Source organism: Coptis chinensis, chromosome 1, assembly GCF_015680905.1.
Source record: "Coptis chinensis isolate HL-2020 chromosome 1, ASM1568090v1, whole genome shotgun sequence".
In the NCBI taxonomy this organism is placed as follows: domain Eukaryota; kingdom Viridiplantae; phylum Streptophyta; class Magnoliopsida; order Ranunculales; family Ranunculaceae; genus Coptis; species Coptis chinensis.
This window is the reverse complement of record NC_141456.1, coordinates 61,687,773-61,710,382: the sequence shown is the minus strand read 5'-3', so window position 1 is coordinate 61,710,382 and position 22,610 is coordinate 61,687,773. Positions and strand designations below refer to the sequence as shown.

Genomic DNA, 22,610 nt, shown 5'->3' with positions numbered 1-22,610 from the left:
AATTATTTTGTTTGAAAGTTCTTTCTAATTTTGCATTTTGATCTCTTCTTATGATAAACTCCATTAACCCCGAAATTAAAGGTGTGTCTATGAGCACAGAAAGATCCAACCATTAGTCAAATTTCTCAATTTCCAAAGATCCAAAGGTTAGTCGCATTTCTCAATTTCGAAGGCAACCTCTTTTTAATCAAGTTATCGCCATTATTTCAAAAATTTGAGAAATATGAATAAGGTGGAAATAATAAATACAGAGATATTAATGAGAGTTCCACCAAAATAAAACGAAAATACTTATATAACCCACCACTTTGTTTGTTCATTCTTCCTTCTCATTAATATTTCCACAGTCCAATCTTTCTTTTTCTTTTATGAGAAAGTCTTCAGTGTGCGTGATGTATGGCTACGCACAATTCCTGACCACATATTTTCTGACCCGTAACCGGTAGCCGAAGTGCCCACCTAAGGGTAGCGTTGGCATTTCACATATTTTCATTCATTCCCAATTTATCGTATTTTCTATTCTTCTCAATTAGATTACACGCCCAAATCTTCTCACCCCTTTCACATCTTCTTAAATTCATGGTCAATCATTTATTTCTTTCACTCTCTAAAGTTTACAGCAAGGAAGTAGAACAAAAAAGAGTGACAGCAACCAACAACACTACACGGTTTGAATACGTTCGAACATTGAGGTTAGTTTATCATCCAATCACTGAAGTCGATTTAATCTTTCCTCTTCTCTTTAAGATACATTATAATTTTTCATATTTAGGTCGTTTGTACTAAAAAAAAGTTTTCTTTATTTAGGTAGGCTCCCTATGATTTAATCAAATAAGGCTCGATGATGACGAAGAGTTTCTTAGAAGTCTATGTTTCAAAGTTTTATGCATTATGATGAAAGTGATTCTCTGGATGTGGAATCAACTGTTTCCCTGATGGAGAATGAAAATATTGACAGTAGTGATAGTGATGCTGAAGAGTCTGATACATATAGGGCTTATATAGAAGACAAAGCAATAGTTCAAGACCTCGGACGAGGCCTACACTATTTATAATGAGTATGCCAAATCAGTTGGCTTTGGTGTTCATAAGGATGTTTATAGAATTCATCCAAATGGAGTTGCTATTAAGAGGAGATTTGTGTGTTCATCTGAAGGTTAACGACATGCAGATAAACTCCAATCGATGACACCCAAAAGAACACCCAGACAGGTCACTAGGTTCAATTGTAAAGCCTACATTGTTGTTGTTTTTTATTCTGAAGCAAAGTTGTGGACTGTGAAAGAGTTTATTGGGGAACACACACATCCACTTGTACCATATCTGAGTTCAATGTTTCTTCGGTTACATAGAAATGTGAGTCGAGAAGCGTTGGAATTTGCTACGTGCCTAAATGATGTCGATGTTTGTAAATGCCAAGTGATGGGTCACTATGCACATATAGCTGGAGGTTTTCTTAATATTGGTTTTGAAAAAAAGACTTGTATAATAAAATGGGAAAAGAGAGGAGAAGTCGCTGTATTGATGGCGACGCCAACACACTGCTTGCCAACTTAGAGGACAAGGTGAAGTTAGATCCTTTATTTCATTACAACTATGAGTTAAATGCGAGTGGGCAGTTGGCTGGGCTATTTTGGGTGGATTCCACCTCTCGCCTGGATTACTGTAGCTTTGGTGATGTGTTGTTGTTTGATTCAACGTATAGGAGCAATCAGTACCAGATGCCGATCGTTGTGTTTGCTGGAATCAACAACCACCTATAAACTATAGTTTTTGGTTTTGCTTTGATCATAAGTGAGTGCGACGACGCTTATAAGTGGGTATTGAAATCATTTATTGACGCAATGTGTGGTGAACACCCTAAATCAGTCATTACTGATGGTGACGCATCGATTCGTAAAGCTTTGAAATCTATTTTTCCAAATTCGAAACACCGGCTGTGCTCTTGGCACGTATTGAAAATTTGCATAACCAATGTCAAAATCCCTGGATTTGCAACAGAGTTCAACTCTATTATGTTTATGAAATGTTCTCGGGGAGAGTTCGAAGAAAGGTGGAGACAACTAGTGGAAAAATACGAAGTTAGTCATAACACATGGGTGATGAAGGTACAGAAGAAACGGGCGAGGTGGGCAGAATCGTATCTTCATGGTGAGTTCTTTGGCGGTTGCAGAAGCAACCAACGTTGCGAGTCTATTAACTCTGTTATAAGACATCATGTTAAGCCCGGGATGCGGCTGTTTGAGCTATTTGGGAAAATGGAATTGGTAGTTGCAAATATCCGTCACCGAGAGCACGAAGAAGAGGTAAGGAGTGCAATGACAAAGCCTTTCATTGGTAGCCACTTGATTGAATATGCAAAGCAGGCAGAATCCATCTATACTCGAGCTGCTTTTCTTGCTTTTATGAAGCAGTTACAGGAGGAATCGATGTACACTGCAGAAGATAAATGTGATGTGGGTGACAATATTCGTGTATACACCATCAGCCGTCATCTGAACAGGCAAAAAAAGACGAGTGTGGAATACAACCTTTTAGAGTAGGATGCTAGATGTTCATGTGGGCTATTTCAGTCGTTTGGATTCCCATGTAGACATATCATTTCAGTTTACAAACATGAAGACCTTCGTGAAATACCCCAGAGCTGTTTTTTAAGGAGATGGACACGAGTTGCTAAATCTATCATTCCAAATAACGATCCAAGTTTTTCTTCGCAGGCTGCTTCCATTATTCGTCACAGTGAGCTTATAGGGAAATGCAAGAAGATATGTTTGTGGGCCTCTCAAACAGCCAAAAACAGTGAAGCTTTTAAATCCATGTTATCATCTTTTTCTAGAGCTTCTAAAGGCAGTCCACAAGTTCCCTTTGAAATGCCTTATATTCCACCAGAAAGTGGTACAATGGATGGCATTCCGTCTTCTAAAGGCACCGCCGAGGTAGAGATGCCTTTCACCCCACCTAAAACTACCCATCGTCCATTTGTTAATGATCCACCACACGTAAAATCGAAGGGTAGGCCGCATAAACGTAGTAGATTGAAAGGTCATAATGAGACAAGAAAAAAGAAGTGTGGCCACTGTGGTATTGTCGGGCACACAAGGCCCACATGTCCACTTTTGCATCCAAACGATGGGGGTAAGTTTCTTATACCGTTGCCATATTTCACTTGTCTGTTAACATTAAATAGTTACAAAAGTTTGTTGATTCTGATTTGTATTCGTCAATATCTTTCTTGTGGTGCACTGTTTTACAGGTCCAAGTGCTAAGTGCAACTATGTCGAGCGTGCTGCAGGAGTTGCCGATGTGAGTGAGGATGATGACGGGTTAAATAGAGATACTGGATGTAAGTGATAATTTTGCGCGTTATCTTCTTTTTATAAACGTAAGAAAATGTTTCTTGTTTGTTATTTTCATGGGGTTCAAAGTAATGTTGCTTGTTTGGTGGGCGTAGTGGAAGTTGGTAATGAAGTAGGAGGATCTCGAAAGACCAAGCAATGTAGCAAGTGTCGATCTACGGAGCACACAAAGTGTAGGTGTCCTGATTTGGAAGGTATGACACAATTTTTACCGACGTAATTTTTCTAGTAGGGAGTAAACTAAACTTAGATTGTACCATTAGAGTGACTATTTTTCTCCTGTTGAACTTATAGCGTTTTCCGTGGATGAGGTTGGGAGGAAGGTTTCAGAGAAATTCAATGTTGGAAAGTTTTATAGTGACGACGGGAGAGTCTTTTTCCGTATTACGGATGGTTGACGTTAGGAAAGAGGAGTACAATCTTTGCTAAGCTTTAGAGCAATTGTTGCTAATCTTCTAACAAGATTTTTGTAAGCATTTTTAATAATATCGCACAATGGTGAAGATTTCAAGATTGGCTTCTAAATTATTTTGTAGCAAGATCTATGGTGTTATTTTCTTATTTTCTTTGGTTTAATCAATGAAATAGAGCAATATTCTATACGCTATATTGACAAGCATTGTTTGTATATTCTGTTGTTTCTTATTGTTGGGATGTTGGGGTTGTCCCTCAGCATGAGACAAGACCATCAGCAGACATATGTCAGTTAGTGTGACATTGATATGTTCATAAATGGATATGTTCGTTTTTACAGCGCCGAACAGAGGAATATGCCATAAACAGTAATATAACATTCCGGTATGACAAATATAGTGTCATATATATCTGTGATTGTAGTATACTACCAAACGTATATATATTATAAAAAGTCACATAACATTCGAGTATGACATATATAGTGTCATATCTATCAATGAGTATTAACTCCTAGGAGGTCGGAAGATCTAAAATTATTATGAATATGCCTGCTGGTTCCTCCTCGTATGATGAGGACTTGCCTGATTAGTACTAATGATAGTAATGAGATTAAGAAACCAATTCTTGATTGTAATGTGTGGGGAGAAAGGGAGTATGAACAGAAACATACCGGAAAGTAGAATTGTTCATAGTTCGGTAGCTATGAACAATGAGATGTTCATAGTCCATACTGTACGTACTACGAACAATCAATGCTCATAGTCATGAGCTATGAATATTCTTTGTTCATACCACAATTCATTGTTCATAGTTCGGTAGCTATGAACACTCAATGCTATGAACAATGAGTGTTCATACCACAATTGACTATGAACAATGATTGTTCATAGTCATGAGCTATGAACATTCTTTGTTCATACCACAATTGGACTATAAACATAACAGAAGGTTGGAGCGGTTGTAGAGGAATATGTCATATGTTAACATAATATTCTAGTATGACAAATATAGTGTTATATCTATCTGTGATTCTTATGATATACTACCAAACGAATATATTATAAAAAGTGACATAACATTCGAGTATAACATATATAGTGTCATATCTATCAGCGATTCTAGCGCTAATAATACTACCAAAAGTATAAAACTCTTATTAGCATATATTATAAATAGTGACATAACATTTGAGTATGACATATATAGTGTCATATATATGTGATTCAACTACCGAATGTATAAATCTCTAATTCACATATATTATAAAAAGAGACATACATTTGAGTATGACATATAGCCAACGTATATTATTGAATTATGTTATAAAAAGTGACATAACATTAGAGTATGACATATATAGTGTCATATATATCATATAAAACTCTTACTAGCATATATTATAATATCATATATTATAGTAACATAATATTTGAGTATGACATATATAGTGTCATATCTATCTGTGATTAGACCCAACATATAAAACTCTTATTGACATATCTTATAAAAAGTGACATAACATTCGAGTATAACATATATGAGTATAGTCATATCAGTGATTGTAGCGCTTATGACATACTATCAAACGTATAAAACTCTTATTAAATTAAACAATTGTTTTACATTGAACCATTGGACCACCCATAAAGTATGATATACTTTCTGTTTATAGAACTATTAATTACATACTACAGCTTATATGATATTTTTTATAACATGTATCCATATTTTTACAATGCAATCTTATGTACCGGGTAGTAGGTCACGTACTCTGTACTCTATGAAATATTAACTTATGAGTAAAACTCGTCACACCCCGATTGTCTCTCTACACACGGCAAGTTTATTCCAAAAAAACCTAGTGCTCTCTCTCCACACCCCATTTTTGTTAATATGACCATTATAACTTTAAATAACTCTCTCCACACCCCATTTTTTTGTTAATATGACCATTATAACCTTAAATAACTCTCTCCACACCCCATTGTAATTCAAACAAGCTCTTCACCGTACTTTTTACTCCACGAACACTCCTACCACTCATGCTCTCTGAAATTTCTCCCCCTCCCTCTGTTGTTCTCTTAGGTTAGTCTTGAGTCACCCACAAAATTGTTGTTATTCCCACCAAATTTTCACTTTAAGAATGGACTCATGTGCTGGAAGCAACATTTAAGATAAATTCTCCCCCCAAAATCAAAATGATAACTTTGATTAGTGTTAAAAGTGACATGGAGTCAGCTTTAACACTACTGCAATCAAATTATTATTCCGATGATGAACTTTACAACAATGTTGAAATTAGCTATCCCGATATGACCGAATCATTTACAACAATTGAGGTAATAATGTAATTTGAAAGCTTGTATTTTTTATTTATTTTATCAATAACTTAGCAAAAAACAATTTTCGTCAATAGTATCTAAGATCAAGGGTTTACGCGGGTCTTCGAAGATTGTCACTCGTTGATCCGATGGTGTTCGACAGTTGGTATGACTGTTGGAGTTGTGGTTGTGATATCAAGGTCTGATAATTCGGGACTTAGGCGAAGACCTAGAGTTTTCTTGAGTTGCGGAAGGAGTGGAAAATTTAGACCATCCGTAAAGCCGAAAATATTGAACAAAAACGAAAAGAATATAGGCAATCCAAATCAAGAAAAATGTGGTCATCCCATTTGTGTTGAAAGGGGAATTACGAAACGAAGGTGGGTGGATACTGAGTGTTATGTGTGGAACTCATAATCATAATATTGGGGAGCATCTTATAGGTCGTGCAGCACATCAGGAGGAACATCGAGACAAAGGCCAAAAAAATATTTGAGAAATTTGTTGAGTATGAACAATTTATGTTTATGTTCGAAATAGTGATAACAGCTTGTACTGAAGTTGAGTACTTGGAACACCTATGTTGTTTTAAACTTGAGTACGGAGATCATTATGGTGTTGTGGAATATGTAGAAGACTAGTGGCTTTTGAAGTACAAAGAAAGGTTTGTTTCAGCTTGGATAGATCTCCATATGCATTTTGGTACTTCGAGCAGTAACCGAATTGAAAGTATGCATTCCTCTTTGAAGAGACATTTGCGTTCTAGCAATAATGGTAACTTCTGCCGAAACTTTAATTTGATTAATAATCTCCTGACAAACCAAGTGACAGAAATTGAAAGTTCTTTTAATAGGAGCTTGAATCTCTGGGATCATCGTTACAAACAAAACACATATGTGCAACTTAGAGGGTACATTTCTAGAGATGCATTGGATTTGATAGCAAAAGAGATAATAAGGTCTGTTAGAGTTGGGACAGATGAAATTCGTTGTCGTTGTGTTTACAAAAGTATGTATGGGCTTCCTTGTGCGCATGAGTTATGTGAAATTGTTCTAATTGGTAGGGGAAGCATCCCCTTATCTTTGATACACCCTAGGTGGAGATAGCTTAGTAGCACTCTGATTGATCTTCCTAATGGGTCCTTTGATATTCATCCCGAGCTTGCACAAATTCAGAAGAAGTTTCAGTTGCTCTCAGATGAACACAAGGTTTTGATGCTGAAAAAGTGTGTAGAACTAGGTGATCCAAAGGCAACTTTCATGCGAGAGCCTCGGGTCAACACCAATGTGAGGGGTAGGCCACCTGGAATAAAAATTGGTGTGAAGACTTGTAAAGATAAAAGGGACACAAAGAGAGAGCCTTCAGCTTTCAAGTATGCACAAACAGTTGAGGAACAAATTGTAACTCAAGAAAGCAAGAATAGTAAAGCCAAAAAGTTGGTACCATGCAAAAGAAAACCAAGAAGAACTCATATTCAAGTGTTTATAGATTTACCTGAAATTGGGTCTAATTGGGATGATGGGCTACGTGACTTAAATCCATTGATACGAGACTTCATTGTGGATTGGCAAGATGTTGAACCGAATGGACATTGTGGATTTAGCGCTATTGCACGATGCTTAGGGTCTAATGGAGATGATGCATGGATTACTGTGAAGGCTCTTATGTTGACAGAGTTGATTTCCCATGAGGCAGATTATACTTTAATGATGGGTGGAGAAGAATGAAAAGAAGCGGTCCAGACAAATCTACGATGTACATTTCCATATACGATGAACCCTAAAGAATGGTTTGAACTTCCTTCAATGGGATTTTTAGCCGCTAATACTTTTCAGTGTGTCCTTGTCGTCATTGGAGAGAAAGAATGTATGTCATACTTTCCTTTGTGGACTGCTCCCGATCCAACTTCGTGTCGGATAAGCGGCAATAGGCCACATTGGAGGAGGCACACATTTTGTGAAACTCGTGCTTGAAGATGATAGTCCTATTCCGCCACTTGCTCCAGGGTGGGAGTCATTTGCATAGACAAAAGCTTGGGATTGGGCAACTATAATGGAACCAAGGATCGTGAAGTGGTATAAAAGGGTTCCAAAAAATGTTATGGATTTAGACCTTTCGTAACTATCCTTGTACTGACAGGATTTTTTGGCTTTAATATCTATTTTGTGTATGTGTATATACCGGTCATAAATTGCGAGAATGTATTAGAATATGTCAGAAATGGTATTAACTAGTTTTTGTTAAGTGCTCTGTAAATAGTATTAAAATGCAAGAATATGGTAAGTGCTTTGTCGGTTTAAGGTAGGAACCAAAGGCATATCGAGCTTCAGGTGAGCTTTATCACTTGTGTTGTGACAAAAGAACACCAAATGCCTTTTACAAAGACAAAGTGAACGAGGGACTGATGGGTTCTAGAACAAGCTATCTTAATTCGTAATAAGAATTCAGGACTGGCAAACTAGCAAGGATATTCCTGTCATACAGTAAATGCAAAGAGATTTTTTTTCCTCTTATAAACATAAGTCAGAGTATGTTTATGATGCTCTGCAGTGTACTCTGAATCCTATTTTTATAGCTAATTTTGGCACTTGTTTGAACTTGCATTAATTTAGTGAATTGGCAATGGAACAAGCAACCCAGACTCCAATACACATCTTAATCTCTGACAATGTTTCTTAATCACGTTTTGCACAAACTTTTGTTTCAAACATTCTCTTCTAACATTTTTTTATAAAGTTTGGGATATCATATGTAGCAATGATTTCATGGAGATTACAATTATCATTAAACCCTAACTATCAATGTTCTAAACCGTCATTTTAAACATGCCTACACGAACACGAGGAGGATCAAACACCCAAACCCGAAAAAGAAAATGTAACGAAGTGCCACCAATTCCCATTGTTGACAACTCCTCTACTAGAAATTTCATTACCAACCATCGTAGGCTTAGAGTAAGTTCATCTCTCTTTCATTTTGATTTAGTTATGACATTTTTCATGCTTGTCGAGTGAGCGGAGCTTAACGATCTTAACGAAGGGGGAGGGGGTATCTTGGACAAAACCAAGTTGGTTGGTTTCTGTCTCTGTCCTCAACTTCTCTCTCATTTTTTATTCGCCCCCAATACCCTTTCTCCTTCACCCAACTCTCTCTCCCCGCAGCTCCGCTCACTCCCCACTGCCATGTAGTATACTAGTTGAATGTTCTTAGAATTTGTTGTTCTCTGCCAAAATTTTATAACTGGTCGAAATATATTTTATACCCTTATCTTATCTTCACTCTCTTATCTTATCTTCAATGCTACTCTATTGTCCTCCATACTACATAGTGGACTTCAAGTGTTCATACTCCTAGTGGCTCAAACAGGGGGGTATCTCAAATTGACCCATGAATATTCAGTGTTCATACTCCTAGTGGACTATGAACACTGAATGTTCATACTCTTGTTGGACTATGAACATTCAGTGTTCATACCATTGAATTATGAACAGTGAATGTTCATACTCTTGTTGGACTATGAACAATGAATGTTCATATTCTTGTCGGACTATGAACAACGAATGTTCATACTCTTGTTGGACAGCTTATACATTGTCGTATATAAACTTTATTTGTTATTTAGTGTTGTGCATAGCTTATTCAGTGTCGTCCAAATAATGTCGTATATAAGCTCTGTGAGTAGATATGACACTATAACTGTCATACTTATATGTTATGTCACTTCTTACAAAACTGACGGGCCGATATGTCACTTACTTTAAGTGACATACTTTCACAAGGTAAAAACTCCAATCGTTGACATCTCACTGCATATGTCGCATGCTTCCACAATGCCATTTCTAGTTGCATATATTTGGCATAAAGTATGATATACTTTCTGTTTATAAAACTATCCTTAATTCTTATGTACCGGGTAGTAGACCACGTACTCTGTACTCTATGAAATTTTGCATAACATACTATACTATGTATGTTAATTAAAAGCACATTACATAATACTATGTATTATGTAAAAATTTTACATAATACATTCGTACCGCGTTGGGTATGTACTTTGTTATGTATGACGGTATGCTATGATATTTTCCATGGCATACTATACTATGTATGTTATTTATAATCACATATATCGTTATTTTTACATAGTACCTTCGTAAGGTGTTACTTATGACATACTTTCTTGGCTATGACTATTCGGATGACATACTATCATGTATGTCAACATATTGATATAGACAATTATTTGTTTATACTAATTTTTAGTGAAACGTTTTTAATGACATACTTTACTACGTATGAGCTAGGATTTTTGGTGAACACGGTTTACCTGTCAGTAAAGTTGCAGCTGTTTTTAGTGGGGAAGAAGTTGGGTTAGCATTACAAATAAGGATTGTTGGAACCATCATTATGGTTTGATTAGAAAGATGCCTAAAGAAGGTGATGCAACTGCCGTGCTTAAATATTTTATGCAGAAGAGTGCCGAGAATCCCCAGTTTTACTACGCTATTGATCTAGATCAAAATGGGACTGTAGTAAACTTTTTCTAGGTTGATGGGAGGTCTCGAGTGCAGTATAAGTATTTCGGGGATGTTGTCTCTTTTAATACCACATAACGTATGAATGCATACTCTATGCCTTTTGCCCCTTTTACTGGAGTCAATCAGCATGCAGTTGATTCATTTATTTGGTTGCGCGCTGTTACTTGATGAGACAGAAGATACATTCATATGGTTGTTTAAGGCCTGGCTTGCAGCCATGGGTGGTCGTGCGCCAACTACAATCATCACTTACCAGGATAGAGCGATGACTGTAGCCATTGCAAAAGTGTTCCCTGATACTCATCATCGTTACTGTCTTTGGCATATTATGCAGAAATTTCAAGAGAAGCTATCCTTTACTAAAATTAAGACACTGGTAACTGACCTGAATAACACTATTTCTCTCCTCGTATATTTTTTTTGCTAAAGGGTAAGCTCTTGTATTAGATAGCAAAGAACAAACAGTATACATTTTGTGAGGGCCCTGGGTAGACCACTCCAACATACATTTCCTAAATTTTTAAGAAATAAATCTGAAATAAGTAGAGTGTTGATTCTCTAACCTATAAACAAAATTAGGTCTATTCTCCCACCATTGCTTCTGACCTTTTGCTAGGGTCTCTCCTCGTATAAGATTGCTGGTTTTGAAAGAAGATGGTGTACAATAATAGAGAAGAATGAGTTGTCTACAAATCCTTGGTTGACAAAAATGTATAATATGCGAGAGAAATGGGTTCCTTGTTATCTCAGTGACACATTTTTTGCTGGTATGCATACGACTGGGAGGAGTGAATCGATGAATTCTCGTTAAGACCAATTCATGAATTCGAGCACTATGCTGATGGAGTTTGTACATGGTAATGAGAGATCTTTGTCTTTGATTACTAGGAATGAAAGAGATGCTGATTACCGCACTGAGCATAATTCACGAATTGTGGCTAAAGATGCTTTCCTCCTTATGCATGCTGCGAAGGTCTATACGATTAATGCATTCAATATATTTAAGGAGCAATTAGAGAAGGCAAAGATGGAGTACAAAATTGATGGGGACGAGATTGTTAACAATGGAACTGGAAGCTACATGGTGAAATTCAGAGACCCACAGAAGAAGTCCGTTTGGAAAGTGAGTTTCAATAGAGGAACCTTAAAGGGAGACTGTGAATGTAAGTATTTTCAGTTTATGGGGTTACTTTGTGGTCACATGTTAAAGATTTTTCAGCGTTACGAAATTGAAGAGATTCCAAGGCATTTTCTTTTGAAGCGGTGGATGCAAAAGGCAAACACGATATAAAGCGGAGTTTCATCTTTGGATTAGTGGCGGCCATGAAAACCATGAACTTTTGAGAGTGGCTCATTGTATCAAGGTTGCTTCTCAAGTGGCTTACGATGCGGGGAGTAGTGTTGATGCTTATTCATATTTTATAGAAAAGATGGATGAAATGGCTAAGCATGTCTCAACATTGAATATATCTTCGAACGAAGGAGACGAAGATAATGAAGTTGAAGAGTCTTTCTTTGATACCTCACAGGTTATGATTGTGATATTAATGTTTAATTTGATATAGGTTTAGTGTTTAATGTTATTTGATTTATTATAATGTTTAATTTGATAAAAATATATATATACATATTTTGACTTCCAAATCTTTATTTCAGATATTGATTTTGAATCCCAACATTTCTCAAACAAAAGGGAGGAAGAAGAAAGCAGAGGGATGGAAATCCCTCAGAGAAATAGCCCTAAACAATTCAAGAAGAATGTGTAGAAACTGTGGAAAATAAGACTCGAGAAATTGTCTAGAGAAAAATAAGACGTAATTTGTGAAATGTAAGTATTTTTGGTTGCTAGGTTGCTTGGTTTGTAGGTTAATACATAATCTATGATATGTTAGAAGGGTGCACATGCTTTGTGCATTTTGGTATTTTTCTGACCCTCTACTTGATATATGAAAGTGATTATGCTGTGGTTGTTCATACCTATTTGGGGTATGAACAATCACTGTTCAAACCCCAATATGAGCTATGAACACTCATTGTTCATATCTTAACATGACCTATGAACACTCATTGTTCATATGAACAACCATTGATGATGCATTAGCCAATGCATATGTCATTGAACTTGGCATATGTGATGCAGTACAGGTTGCCAATGCATATGTCAATGAACTGGAAAAGCGGGCAACAAAGTCGGAAAGACATGGACGCGGCCATATTTGATTGGAAACATCAAAATAAGCATAACCCACTGCTTTGCCATGGGCACCACCCTCTCGGGCCTTAAATCCATCGTTTAGGCATTCAAAATCACGTTTTTGCCATTTTAGGAAAGTTTTGTTTTTGCTATATCTTTTGATAGGAGAGTCCGTTTTTTATTTGGTCAGCTGTGTTAGTTATATTTTGATTAGTAGTTTCTTAATATGTGGTTATCCCAAAACTTTCCATTTTTGAAAAATTTCAAGTTTTGTGGTAATCAGGGTATTTCGCCTATATAAAGGCTGGTAGTATGTATTAGAGTTTTCAGTTTTGGTTTTGAGTTAATCATATTAAGAGTTACCACAATTGGACTATGAACAGTGATATTAAGAGTTAATCATTTTGAGTTAATCATATTATGAGCTATGAACATTCTTTGTTCATATCACAATTGGACTATGAACAATGATTGATCATAGTTCGGAGTGTGACGAGTATTACTCTTATTTATAAGCCCATATAAACTACAAACAATTAAGATCTAACAATTAATTATTCTCTTAATTATCGCTCCATTAATTATTTTTACATAATACATTCGTACCGCGTTGGGTATATAGTTTGTTATGTATGACGGTATGCTATGATATTTTTCATGACATACTATACTATGTATGTTCTTTATAATCACATATAACGTTATGTTTACATAGTACCTTCGAAAGGTGTTACTTATGACATACTTTCTTGGCTGACTATTCGGATGACATACTATCATGTATGTCAAACAGAATGATATATATACATTTGTCTATGTGAAATTTGATTGTTGAGGTTTTGGAAAAGAAGATTTTGGCAATGACTTTCAATATTGGAAACCGATATTTGACTTTCAATCCTTCCGATGTGGCCCTCCTTACCGGTCTATCCACAGAGCCACCACCTTAGTAGTTTTACAAAATGGACGTGTTTGACCCTTATGATTTTCGTCCAAGGTATTTTCAGCCGGAGCGAAGACGCCCGACTCCGCTTGGGGCCGTTATGCTGACCGAGTTTGCGGCAACAAGGAAAAAAGCTAAGAGAGTTTCTGTACGTAGCGATCCGAACACCTGTGACGACATCCACCGACTTAACCGTTTGTTTGTGCTCGGGGCTTTCCTCTTGCCAAGCGGTTCGAAGGGCGTTGATGTCAAACATATTGATATTGCAGCTGATTTGAAGAAGTTTGACAAATTCCCTTGGGGTATCCGGCGTTTGAAGGCATTCGTGGTGGTGGTGTTGAGGCTCTACATACATATATGGAGAAGCACTTTCGGTTCAACCGAAAAGCCGTTTACCCACACCCTATATGGGTGTGCACTAGCATTCGAGTGTTGGGTTTTCCTTCATGTGCCCACTTTGAATGTCCACCGAGGGGATGGGGAGATATTCCCCTAGTTTCAAAGTTGGGTGGGTTTCCACGAAAACCACCCGGGGAGAACTTGGGAGACCAAATTAAACAACCCCAAGAAACTGACTGTGCTGGGTAAGTTACATATTCTTCCGACGGTGCAAGTAGAGGGAGTCTACAGAAAAGCGCTAAAGGTTTATAAGTCTTGCTACTTTGGATTCGAATATTTGATGGATGGTTTTTCTGTTATTTTTATTGCTGAATTGGTGCTGAATTTCATGGTTTGTTACAGCAAGAACCTGATGATAAAAAGCTTCTTTCATTGGACATTTTCTTTGAACAGAAGAAGCAGAATGAGGTTAATTTTTGCGTGTTGCACTTTTTATTGATATTGAGAATTTCAATACTAACAAAGCTTGTCATCTGTGATCTCGTAATTGCAGGTCGTAAACAAGGCTGCAAAGTTGTTCTTAGAGCAATCTCATAATACTGGAAGTGGTCATGTGGAGCAACGAACTGTGGTAATGTGTACTGCGATGTGTCTTCATATTGCCACAATGTAGTTATGAGTAAACCTAATGTTTTGTGCTCCTGTACTGGTAGAATTTAAATCGGGTGCCTGTTAAGGAAGTGAGGAAGGTGCCTACTAAAATAGGAATAAATTTGGTCCTGGATGATGAAGAAAATGTGGTGATTTTTATGTGTTATTGAATGTATGTTATTATTTGCACTACAAAAATGCAAGATGAATAAAATTTTCCCTTGGATTCAACCCTAGCAGGTATTAGTGGAACATGCAAAAAGAAGAAAATGTTCTGTAGAAGATCGACAACCATTGGTAATTAATCAAGTACTCTTGTACTCCAGTCCATCCCTTAAATGTTTTTTGGGAATCAGATATAGTGTCTTGGTAAATTTATATGTGCTTTCATATTTGTAGTTAATTGAAGGAAGCAGGCCTTGTGCTAAAAGAAGGGGTGATGATGAGAATAGTAGTGATAATGATTTTGTTCAGCCTTCAAAGAGGAGGGCAATAGCACAATGTGAGAATAAATTAACTAAGAGCGGAAAACAGACAAGACCTCCAACCAAAAACCACAACAAACCTTCAACTAAGAACAGTCCCAAAGAACAACGTAGCGATCTGAACACTTGTGACGACATCCACCGACTTACCATGGCCCAAAGCAGCTAATTCTTCATCTACTAAGTTGATCACTGCTGCATTTGGGGGAGGAGTCACAAAGCCTCTCCGCTTCGGGCTCTCTTCTTTGCCTTTGTCTGATATTTTGATTCCTCAAGAATCAGCACCTCGTACAAAGACTGCATATTATGCATGATACGTTGATTTCTTTCTTGAAAGTTCATGTTAACTAATGTAATGTTAGTGTTAGAGATATGTAACTTAAGTTGTCATATGTAGAAATGGTACCGCTCGCTCTATGAACAAAAGTTTTTGAACTAAGGTTCATATGTTCATATGAACGAAAAAAATGTTTTGAGTAGTTTTTTGAGTAGTGTATGTTGTAAGTTGTAAGTGACATAAGATGTAAGTATGACAGTTATAATGTAAAATCTATCGTAAGTTGTACCCAGTATATAAGGGATTATTGAGAGTGAATGAAATACGAGAGAGTCTCTTTAGAGTAAAAAATCTATCTCCTTGTCTCTACCATTAACCTAACAGTTCAGACCATTTCCACTTCGATTTGTCTGAGCCATATGAAACCTAAAATAAAAAGTTTTTATAACTCTCTGAGGTACCAATCAACCACCCTACCTCTACTAAAGCTCTATAAAGCTGTACAAATGCTCCAAAATAAAATTATTTCCATAATGATATATGGCTTGATATATTACTTAATTAAATAATAAAGCTCTACAAACTATTGCTTTTTTCGACTTCTAGTTCCAGATGAAAGCAGCTTACCGGAAAGACGTTTTTAGGTAGTGGTGTTTCGTTCGAAGGTGGAGGCTAGACAGGCGGTGGTGGTTGGTGGGAAGGGACTAGGGGTTTGTACAGTTGGAGTGAGACAATTTTGTGTTCGAGAAGTTTGGTGACGTGGTGGAGACTGGAGAGAGAGAGGAGTGAAATTTTAGTGATTTCAGGGGAAGGAAATTTTGCAAAATATCATGTGTTAGGGGGGTGGGGAATCTCAAGCGTTGGTTAATGGAAGAAAATTAACCTGGAATTTTTTGATTCTTGATTTAATCCTAGGAGTTCGGAAGATATAAAATTAGGCTAAAATTATTGTGAATATACCTGCTGGTTCCACCTCGTAGGATGAAGACTTGCCTGATTAGTTCTAATGACAGTAATGAGATTAAGAAACGAATTCTTGATTGTAATGCGTGGGGAGAAAGGGAGTTTGAACAAAAACATACCGAAAGTTAACTACGAACAGTGATTGTTCATAGTTCGGTAACTATGAACACTCATTGTTCATAGCTATGAACAATGAGTGCAATGCTATGAACAATGAGTTTTCATAGTCCATATTGTACGTACTAAGAACAATCAATGTTCATAGTCATGAGCTATGAATATTCTTTGTTCATACCACAATTGGACTATGAACATTGATTATATACTATTTGATTTCAAAAGCCAATTTATTTTTCATTCTAATATATTGATTCACTTAACTTGACTTGTATGCTTATTAATTAGATATGGCAATGCAATGGACAAATGAGATGGACAATGTTCTTATCCATACATTCCATAGCAAGCTACTTCTAGGTGATAAGAATGAGAATAGATTTCTTTCAATACCAAAAGAGCGTGAAAAGGATCGACTTGGCTATTAGTCATGTAACTTAGCAAATGAAGACCTTAATTACGATGGATAACACGCAATATTGCTAGTGTAACTATACAGCAAGGGTTTGAATGGAGTTATGACGAACAGAAGATCATAACTAGCAACGAGGTTTGGGATCAAGCAATAGTACAAAATCCGATTATGGGAAAGTACAACTTTAAAATCTCAACTTGGTAGGGCTTTTCTTAATTCGGGCACCTTTGATCCCATATATTATTTTGTAAACTATGATATGGAATTGATTCGGGATATAAATAGCAATAACGTAAAAGCATTTACCCCTAATTAAATGCAATTGCTAACTTAAATAATTACACCTACTTAAAGTATTGCACCCATACATTACTAGTTTACTACTACACTAGTGAGTAAAATTTATGGGTAAATCTATGGTGCGCAGGGTGTATGTCATCTGGGCCACTCACATCTCGCGCACTGAAGACATGCTCTTTAATTAGTGCCTCTTTAATTAGCATATTAATTAATGGTAAATCTATGGTGCACAGGGTTTAAGCCAGACCCGCAGATTCCTACTTCAAATGTGCCTTGCATATTCTTATTCCACCTGGTTACTCTGACATTTGGGCTTGCTCTTTTGTGCATCTTCCACAGCATGGGTCTCGTTTTTTGCAAGTATGTCTCTTCGTGGTCGCTGCACTCGTATAGTATCTTGTTTCTGCAGTGACGGTCGTACTTGTTTGTCCACATTAGATGGCTCTTGCATTGAAGATAGTAGTTGCTGCTGCAGTAGCTGTTCTTGCGCTTCAGATCCTGGTACATACCGACGCCCATGATAAATCTCTGAACAATTACATATCAACTTTACGACTATAGAAGCTATGTATGTTAGGCCTTTGATCGATCTATTGAAAAAAATATTAAAACAGAAAACGTACGAAACCAATCAAACCAAACTACCAGCAAACCATAAGGCAGCTTGGTATGGTAGATTAAAGAGTTTTCAAAGTCTGTTATGCTAGAGTAACAGATCAATGCATACAATTCTACAAGCACTTCAACTTTGGTAGTGTCAATTCTTACACAGGAGAAACAGAAAAATCATAAATTGACAAAAAAGGGTTAAAAACCCTCATAACCTAATTGTGTTCCAATATAGTTCACCTGATTGTGTTCCCTCATAAGCTCCATTTACCCCTGCTTTTCTAACTTGTTTCCGATCGTAAGTACGACCAAAACGATGGTACTCAACAGTGATGTTGTTGTTAGGCATAATCAATTCTGCATGGATTTGGAATACACATCAAGAAATCTACCAATATGGATGCCCGGGAAGTTTGATGTAGCATATAATAGCCCTAAGTAGTTAGTACTAAAGATAATAGTCATTTAGGATGATTTATATAGGGGTTTTTAGACAAAAAATTACCTGGAGTAACGCCATCAGAAACATGACCCGCTCGTCGGCGAAGGCAAATCTTGTTGGGGAGAGCTACTTTAACCGCAGTAATTGTTTCTCTCTGCAGGTCTTTCTTTGGTTTCTTGTTCATTGGGCCATCTAAATATGAATGAACAAAATAAAAACACACAGTGAAAAATTACTTTACATGACAATACGACCACGGGGAAAAGTTGAATGATAAGATAAACGCGTGATCAATATATAGTCGACTTACCTATAACACAATCCAATCTGGCTTGAACTTGAGCCACAAAAGGAGCTAGAGTTTGTGGAGTACAACAAGGGTGAATTTTGACTTTGATTACAAAGCCCGACCGTTGTCTCAAAGACGGGAACATCTATAAACCATTTCTTCATGGGAACATCTATAAGCACACAAATCATATATATTAAATGCTATGACTATGATTTCATAACATATATGTGATTCAATGCGCCTTTAATAAAAATTTGAACAATCTTGTCTATATTATTAATTATTAATTTAGCACAATGTCTAATGGGAATGGTTGCACATCACGAAGAAAATGGTGCTAATAATATATCTTTAACCATCACCTCGTATGAAGGGTGGCAAAAGTTATTTGATACAACATTTCTTAACTACTTTTTGGTGATAGAGTCCGCCCTAGGAATATACGATGTTCCATTATGGTTCCGGCATTATTTAACGACAAATATCAATATTGAGCACAAGTGCAATAATGCAATGACAGCAAAGGTAACCCCTTTACCTTTATCCTCGATCACATTCACCCTCGCACCACCTCCATTATTGTTGTCTACACATAAATTCGTTATTTAATGCACATACGGAACAAATTTCTAAGTTAAATATTTGAAATTATGCACAATAAAATTACTATGGCAAATTAGTTAATATAATATAATAATAGAGAAATGCTAGCGAGCTACCCCTCGTTGGCTCTTTCGCATAGCATGGTCATACCCCGTAAGAATACAAGAAAACTTCAGTTGGTGTATACATGGGAAGTTCACATTTAATACGCAAGAAAAAGTATTCTCTCTGTTCCCTCTCTATTTTTCAACCTTTTTTAAGAATATTGTGCCGTCACAGAGTTGTCTCCTAATCCTCATGTTTTCACCAAAGTACATTGGTTCAGTGGATGATTTTTGATGACCAAAGTACATGAAGATTAAGAACTTATGTCAAATATACAAATTAAAGTACTTCAAATTTTACAAACAAACCCATTCATGTATCTGCGAACACTGTTAATGTCAACATGCTACCTCGAAAGAAAGCACGGATGTGAGGGTGTAATATTATTGAGATATAAACCAAATAACGCAAATAAAACTTGCTACCTTCATGCATGTCCCTCTTCGCACTATCTTCATGCACCAAGTTCAACATGTTTACATCCGGGCCAGAGCGACTACCTGCATAACCAATCAAGACCTACACAACATATATTAAATGCTAACATTGCGTGGATGTTAAATTTAGACATTGTTGAGTTGATTGTAAGACCTAATAGTACTATGTAGGTCCAGGTTGCATATCACAAAACGGTACTAGTACATCGGTTACTATCACATACACAGTCTCAAGGACAACCTAAGGTTATTAGATATGGTTGTGCACTACCTTTGGTGGTTTGCTCCCTCCGAAGAATCGTGTTCCATTTCGATTCTAAAATAAACTACCCACCAGCAATTACCATTATATACCAATTACAAGTATTTAGCACAAATATTATTAATTTACAAGTATTTAGTATAATTACGAGTATTTTCCTAATTTAATAGATATATAGCATAGCAATACCATTGTGTATAATTTTTTCTTTATAATTGCATTAACATAGATGTACCCAAATAGTTGCAATAAAACCCGCTTTACTACGCACATATGTCCGACATCTCCGTTCCTTCAAACACCGACTTCAACATGTTTGCATCCGGGCAACCACAAGTACCTGCAAAACCAATGGAGAGAAACGTGCGTTACAAGTAACCCATTTACGTCAAAACATAGTCATCCTTGACTAATTTACCTTCGATCACCTCCTCCTCGACTTCTTCTATGCCACTTGCACAACCTCTACTAATATTATCTACACCAATAAAATTTAATTCATATACGGTAAAAAAAAGGTGAGCAACTCCAATATTTATTGGTTGTCGGCATGCACCTACCATATTCAGGGCGAGGACTAGGTTCTGTTACAGTAACGACAATATTATCAGCTAAAGGAGAAAAATGCATAGCTCTCGGACTAGACCAACTTCCTGCATAACAATAAGGAAAAAGGCATGTTAGAATGATAAGTTTTAACAATACCACTCCATCCATTTTTTCTTTTCAAGTATACGTACCGACCAAGATTTAACTACAATGACAATATAAATCATGTCTGAATCAAATTTATAGTTGGACCCCATTACCTGAAGGCATGGTTTGCCTTCCCCGAGTCCCTGTAGATGGTGAAATATCTTCAAAAATATCCGGTTGAGCTTCCGCAATATTGTCTTTTTGGCCAGATTCTTCCAAGTCACTGCCACTATCTGCACTTGAATATGTTAATGCCCGAAATGGATCTTCTTGTTCAAATTCATTGTGATTATTACTCAAACCATTGCCACCGCCCATTTCAACTAGTCGACCATTTTTCAATATCTCTGCACGCAACAGTTGTAACTCTTGTGGGATTTCTTCATCAGGAATTGTTTTCAGTAATGGTTCAACCAACTCTTGATAGTCATAACGGCACACCTTCTACAACAAATCCAACGCTAACAATAAGCAGATAATGAAAACAACGTTGAAGATATATAAACTAAAAAAACCTCATCTATGTTTTCAAGTCAGTTGTCAATAAATACTTAATCTACGCATGGAAGATACTGCTATGGGAATTGGGAAGGCAGATTGGTGGTGGCTAAAGTAATATCTTGTGTACTTCTTATCTACCTACACCACATAAAATACAATTGTACGTTCCGATTAGAATAAATTCCTTCCACTGAATTAAATACAAGCAATTCTATGAAAACATAGATAACGACATGTTTTTATTACATTACTTCATAAAAAATAACATATTGAGCTGATGAGAACCTATGCCGTCAAAAATTCAGCAAAAAGAATAAATAATAGCCACCTTTTTAGCTTTCCAACAAAAAGGCATTAGTAGGTTACGCTTACAATAATTACTTTGAAGTCTAAACTAAATGGAGGGGATAATTACAGTCAACAGATTAAAAAAAAAAAATAGTGGTAAAACAAAATAAGCAATTCATTGAAAATTTACCTCTTTGGGGCACTGATTCATGAGGAACAACTCCCTTAAGGAAAATGGTTGAGTGCGACTCATACAATGCTCCTAATACCAATCTAGATAAGCTTCATTTGAAGCAAAAGGAAAGTTGACTTCTACTTCACAACCACCCTTCCACCAAACATTCCACTCCGTAATACATCTTTCCAAAAAAGAACTATTTGCTTTAGGATCCCACCTGAGTGGCTGCTCTGGTATGTGTTGGTCAAGCCCAAATTGACGCATACATCGATCGGCATATATACCTCTCTGGAATTGAAATGGATCATCCATGTAGAGAGGCAAGACGCGTGAGAATGGCGGCAGAGGCAAAATGAGGAGCATGTACCCATTTATCCCACGGCTGCCAGATAACCTAATAGAATAGAATCAATACTAGTAAGAAAGTAGACAATAGTTTGGTACAGTTTGATGAGTTGTGGGTACTAATTTTATACTAACCTGATCTTCACCAAGTGAATCCAACTCTTTGCTTAGGACCTTATACACTTGTTTTGTACAAGTCCGAATTTGGGATTTTTCCATCACAGCAAGCGGGGAACACAATTTTCGGTTCCCATTTCAAATGGGTGTATCGCGGAACCTTTCATAGAACCATGCCTACAAGCAAGTTTTCAAAAGTTAATAAAAAACAGTAAGATATACAGAATCAAAAATCATCAAGTATAAACGGGCTATACGTACCAACAACAATGTAGACGAACCACAAATATTTTGCACAAAATTAGATTCCTTTTCTAGCTTGTTCCTTTTCTTTGTTGTGGATTTACGACAAAGTGACACTCGACTGAGCGCTTTAAATAGATATGCAAGAACAGCAGCAGCCCAAGCATAGGTAGCAC

The 22,610-nt window shown here is 36.7% G+C and overlaps 2 protein-coding genes across 2 annotated transcripts; both read left to right on the top strand.

Moving 5' to 3' along the window:
• The first annotated feature begins 1,844 nt into the window (after positions 1–1,844).
• On the top strand, positions 1,845–2,543 carry LOC147524852 (protein FAR1-RELATED SEQUENCE 5-like). Its single transcript, XM_086576739.1, has one exon. The coding sequence runs from the start codon at positions 1,845–1,847 to the stop codon at positions 2,541–2,543; it is 699 nt and encodes a 232-aa protein (XP_086432865.1).
• A 91-nt stretch (positions 2,544–2,634) lies between these two features.
• LOC147524851 (uncharacterized) lies at positions 2,635–3,770 on the top strand. The gene is made up of 4 exons (XM_086563926.1): positions 2,635–3,135; positions 3,254–3,343; positions 3,452–3,550; positions 3,651–3,770. The coding sequence occupies exons 1-4, from the start codon at positions 2,817–2,819 to the stop codon at positions 3,752–3,754; spliced, it is 612 nt and encodes a 203-aa protein (XP_086420052.1). The 5' UTR covers positions 2,635–2,816; the 3' UTR covers positions 3,755–3,770.
• The last annotated feature ends 18,840 nt before the right edge of the window (positions 3,771–22,610 follow it).

Coding starts and splice junctions, on each gene's coding strand:
- LOC147524851 (XM_086563926.1), top strand. CDS start 2,817: ATGTTATCATCTTTTTCTAGAGCTTCTAAAGGCAGTCCACAAGTTCCC. Junction 3,136..3,253: donor TTTGCATCCAAACGATGGGG/GTAAGTTTCTTA, acceptor ACTGTTTTACAG/GTCCAAGTGCTAAGTGCAAC. Junction 3,344..3,451: donor GTTAAATAGAGATACTGGAT/GTAAGTGATAAT, acceptor TGGTGGGCGTAG/TGGAAGTTGGTAATGAAGTA.
- LOC147524852 (XM_086576739.1), top strand. CDS start 1,845: ATGTGTGGTGAACACCCTAAATCAGTCATTACTGATGGTGACGCATCG.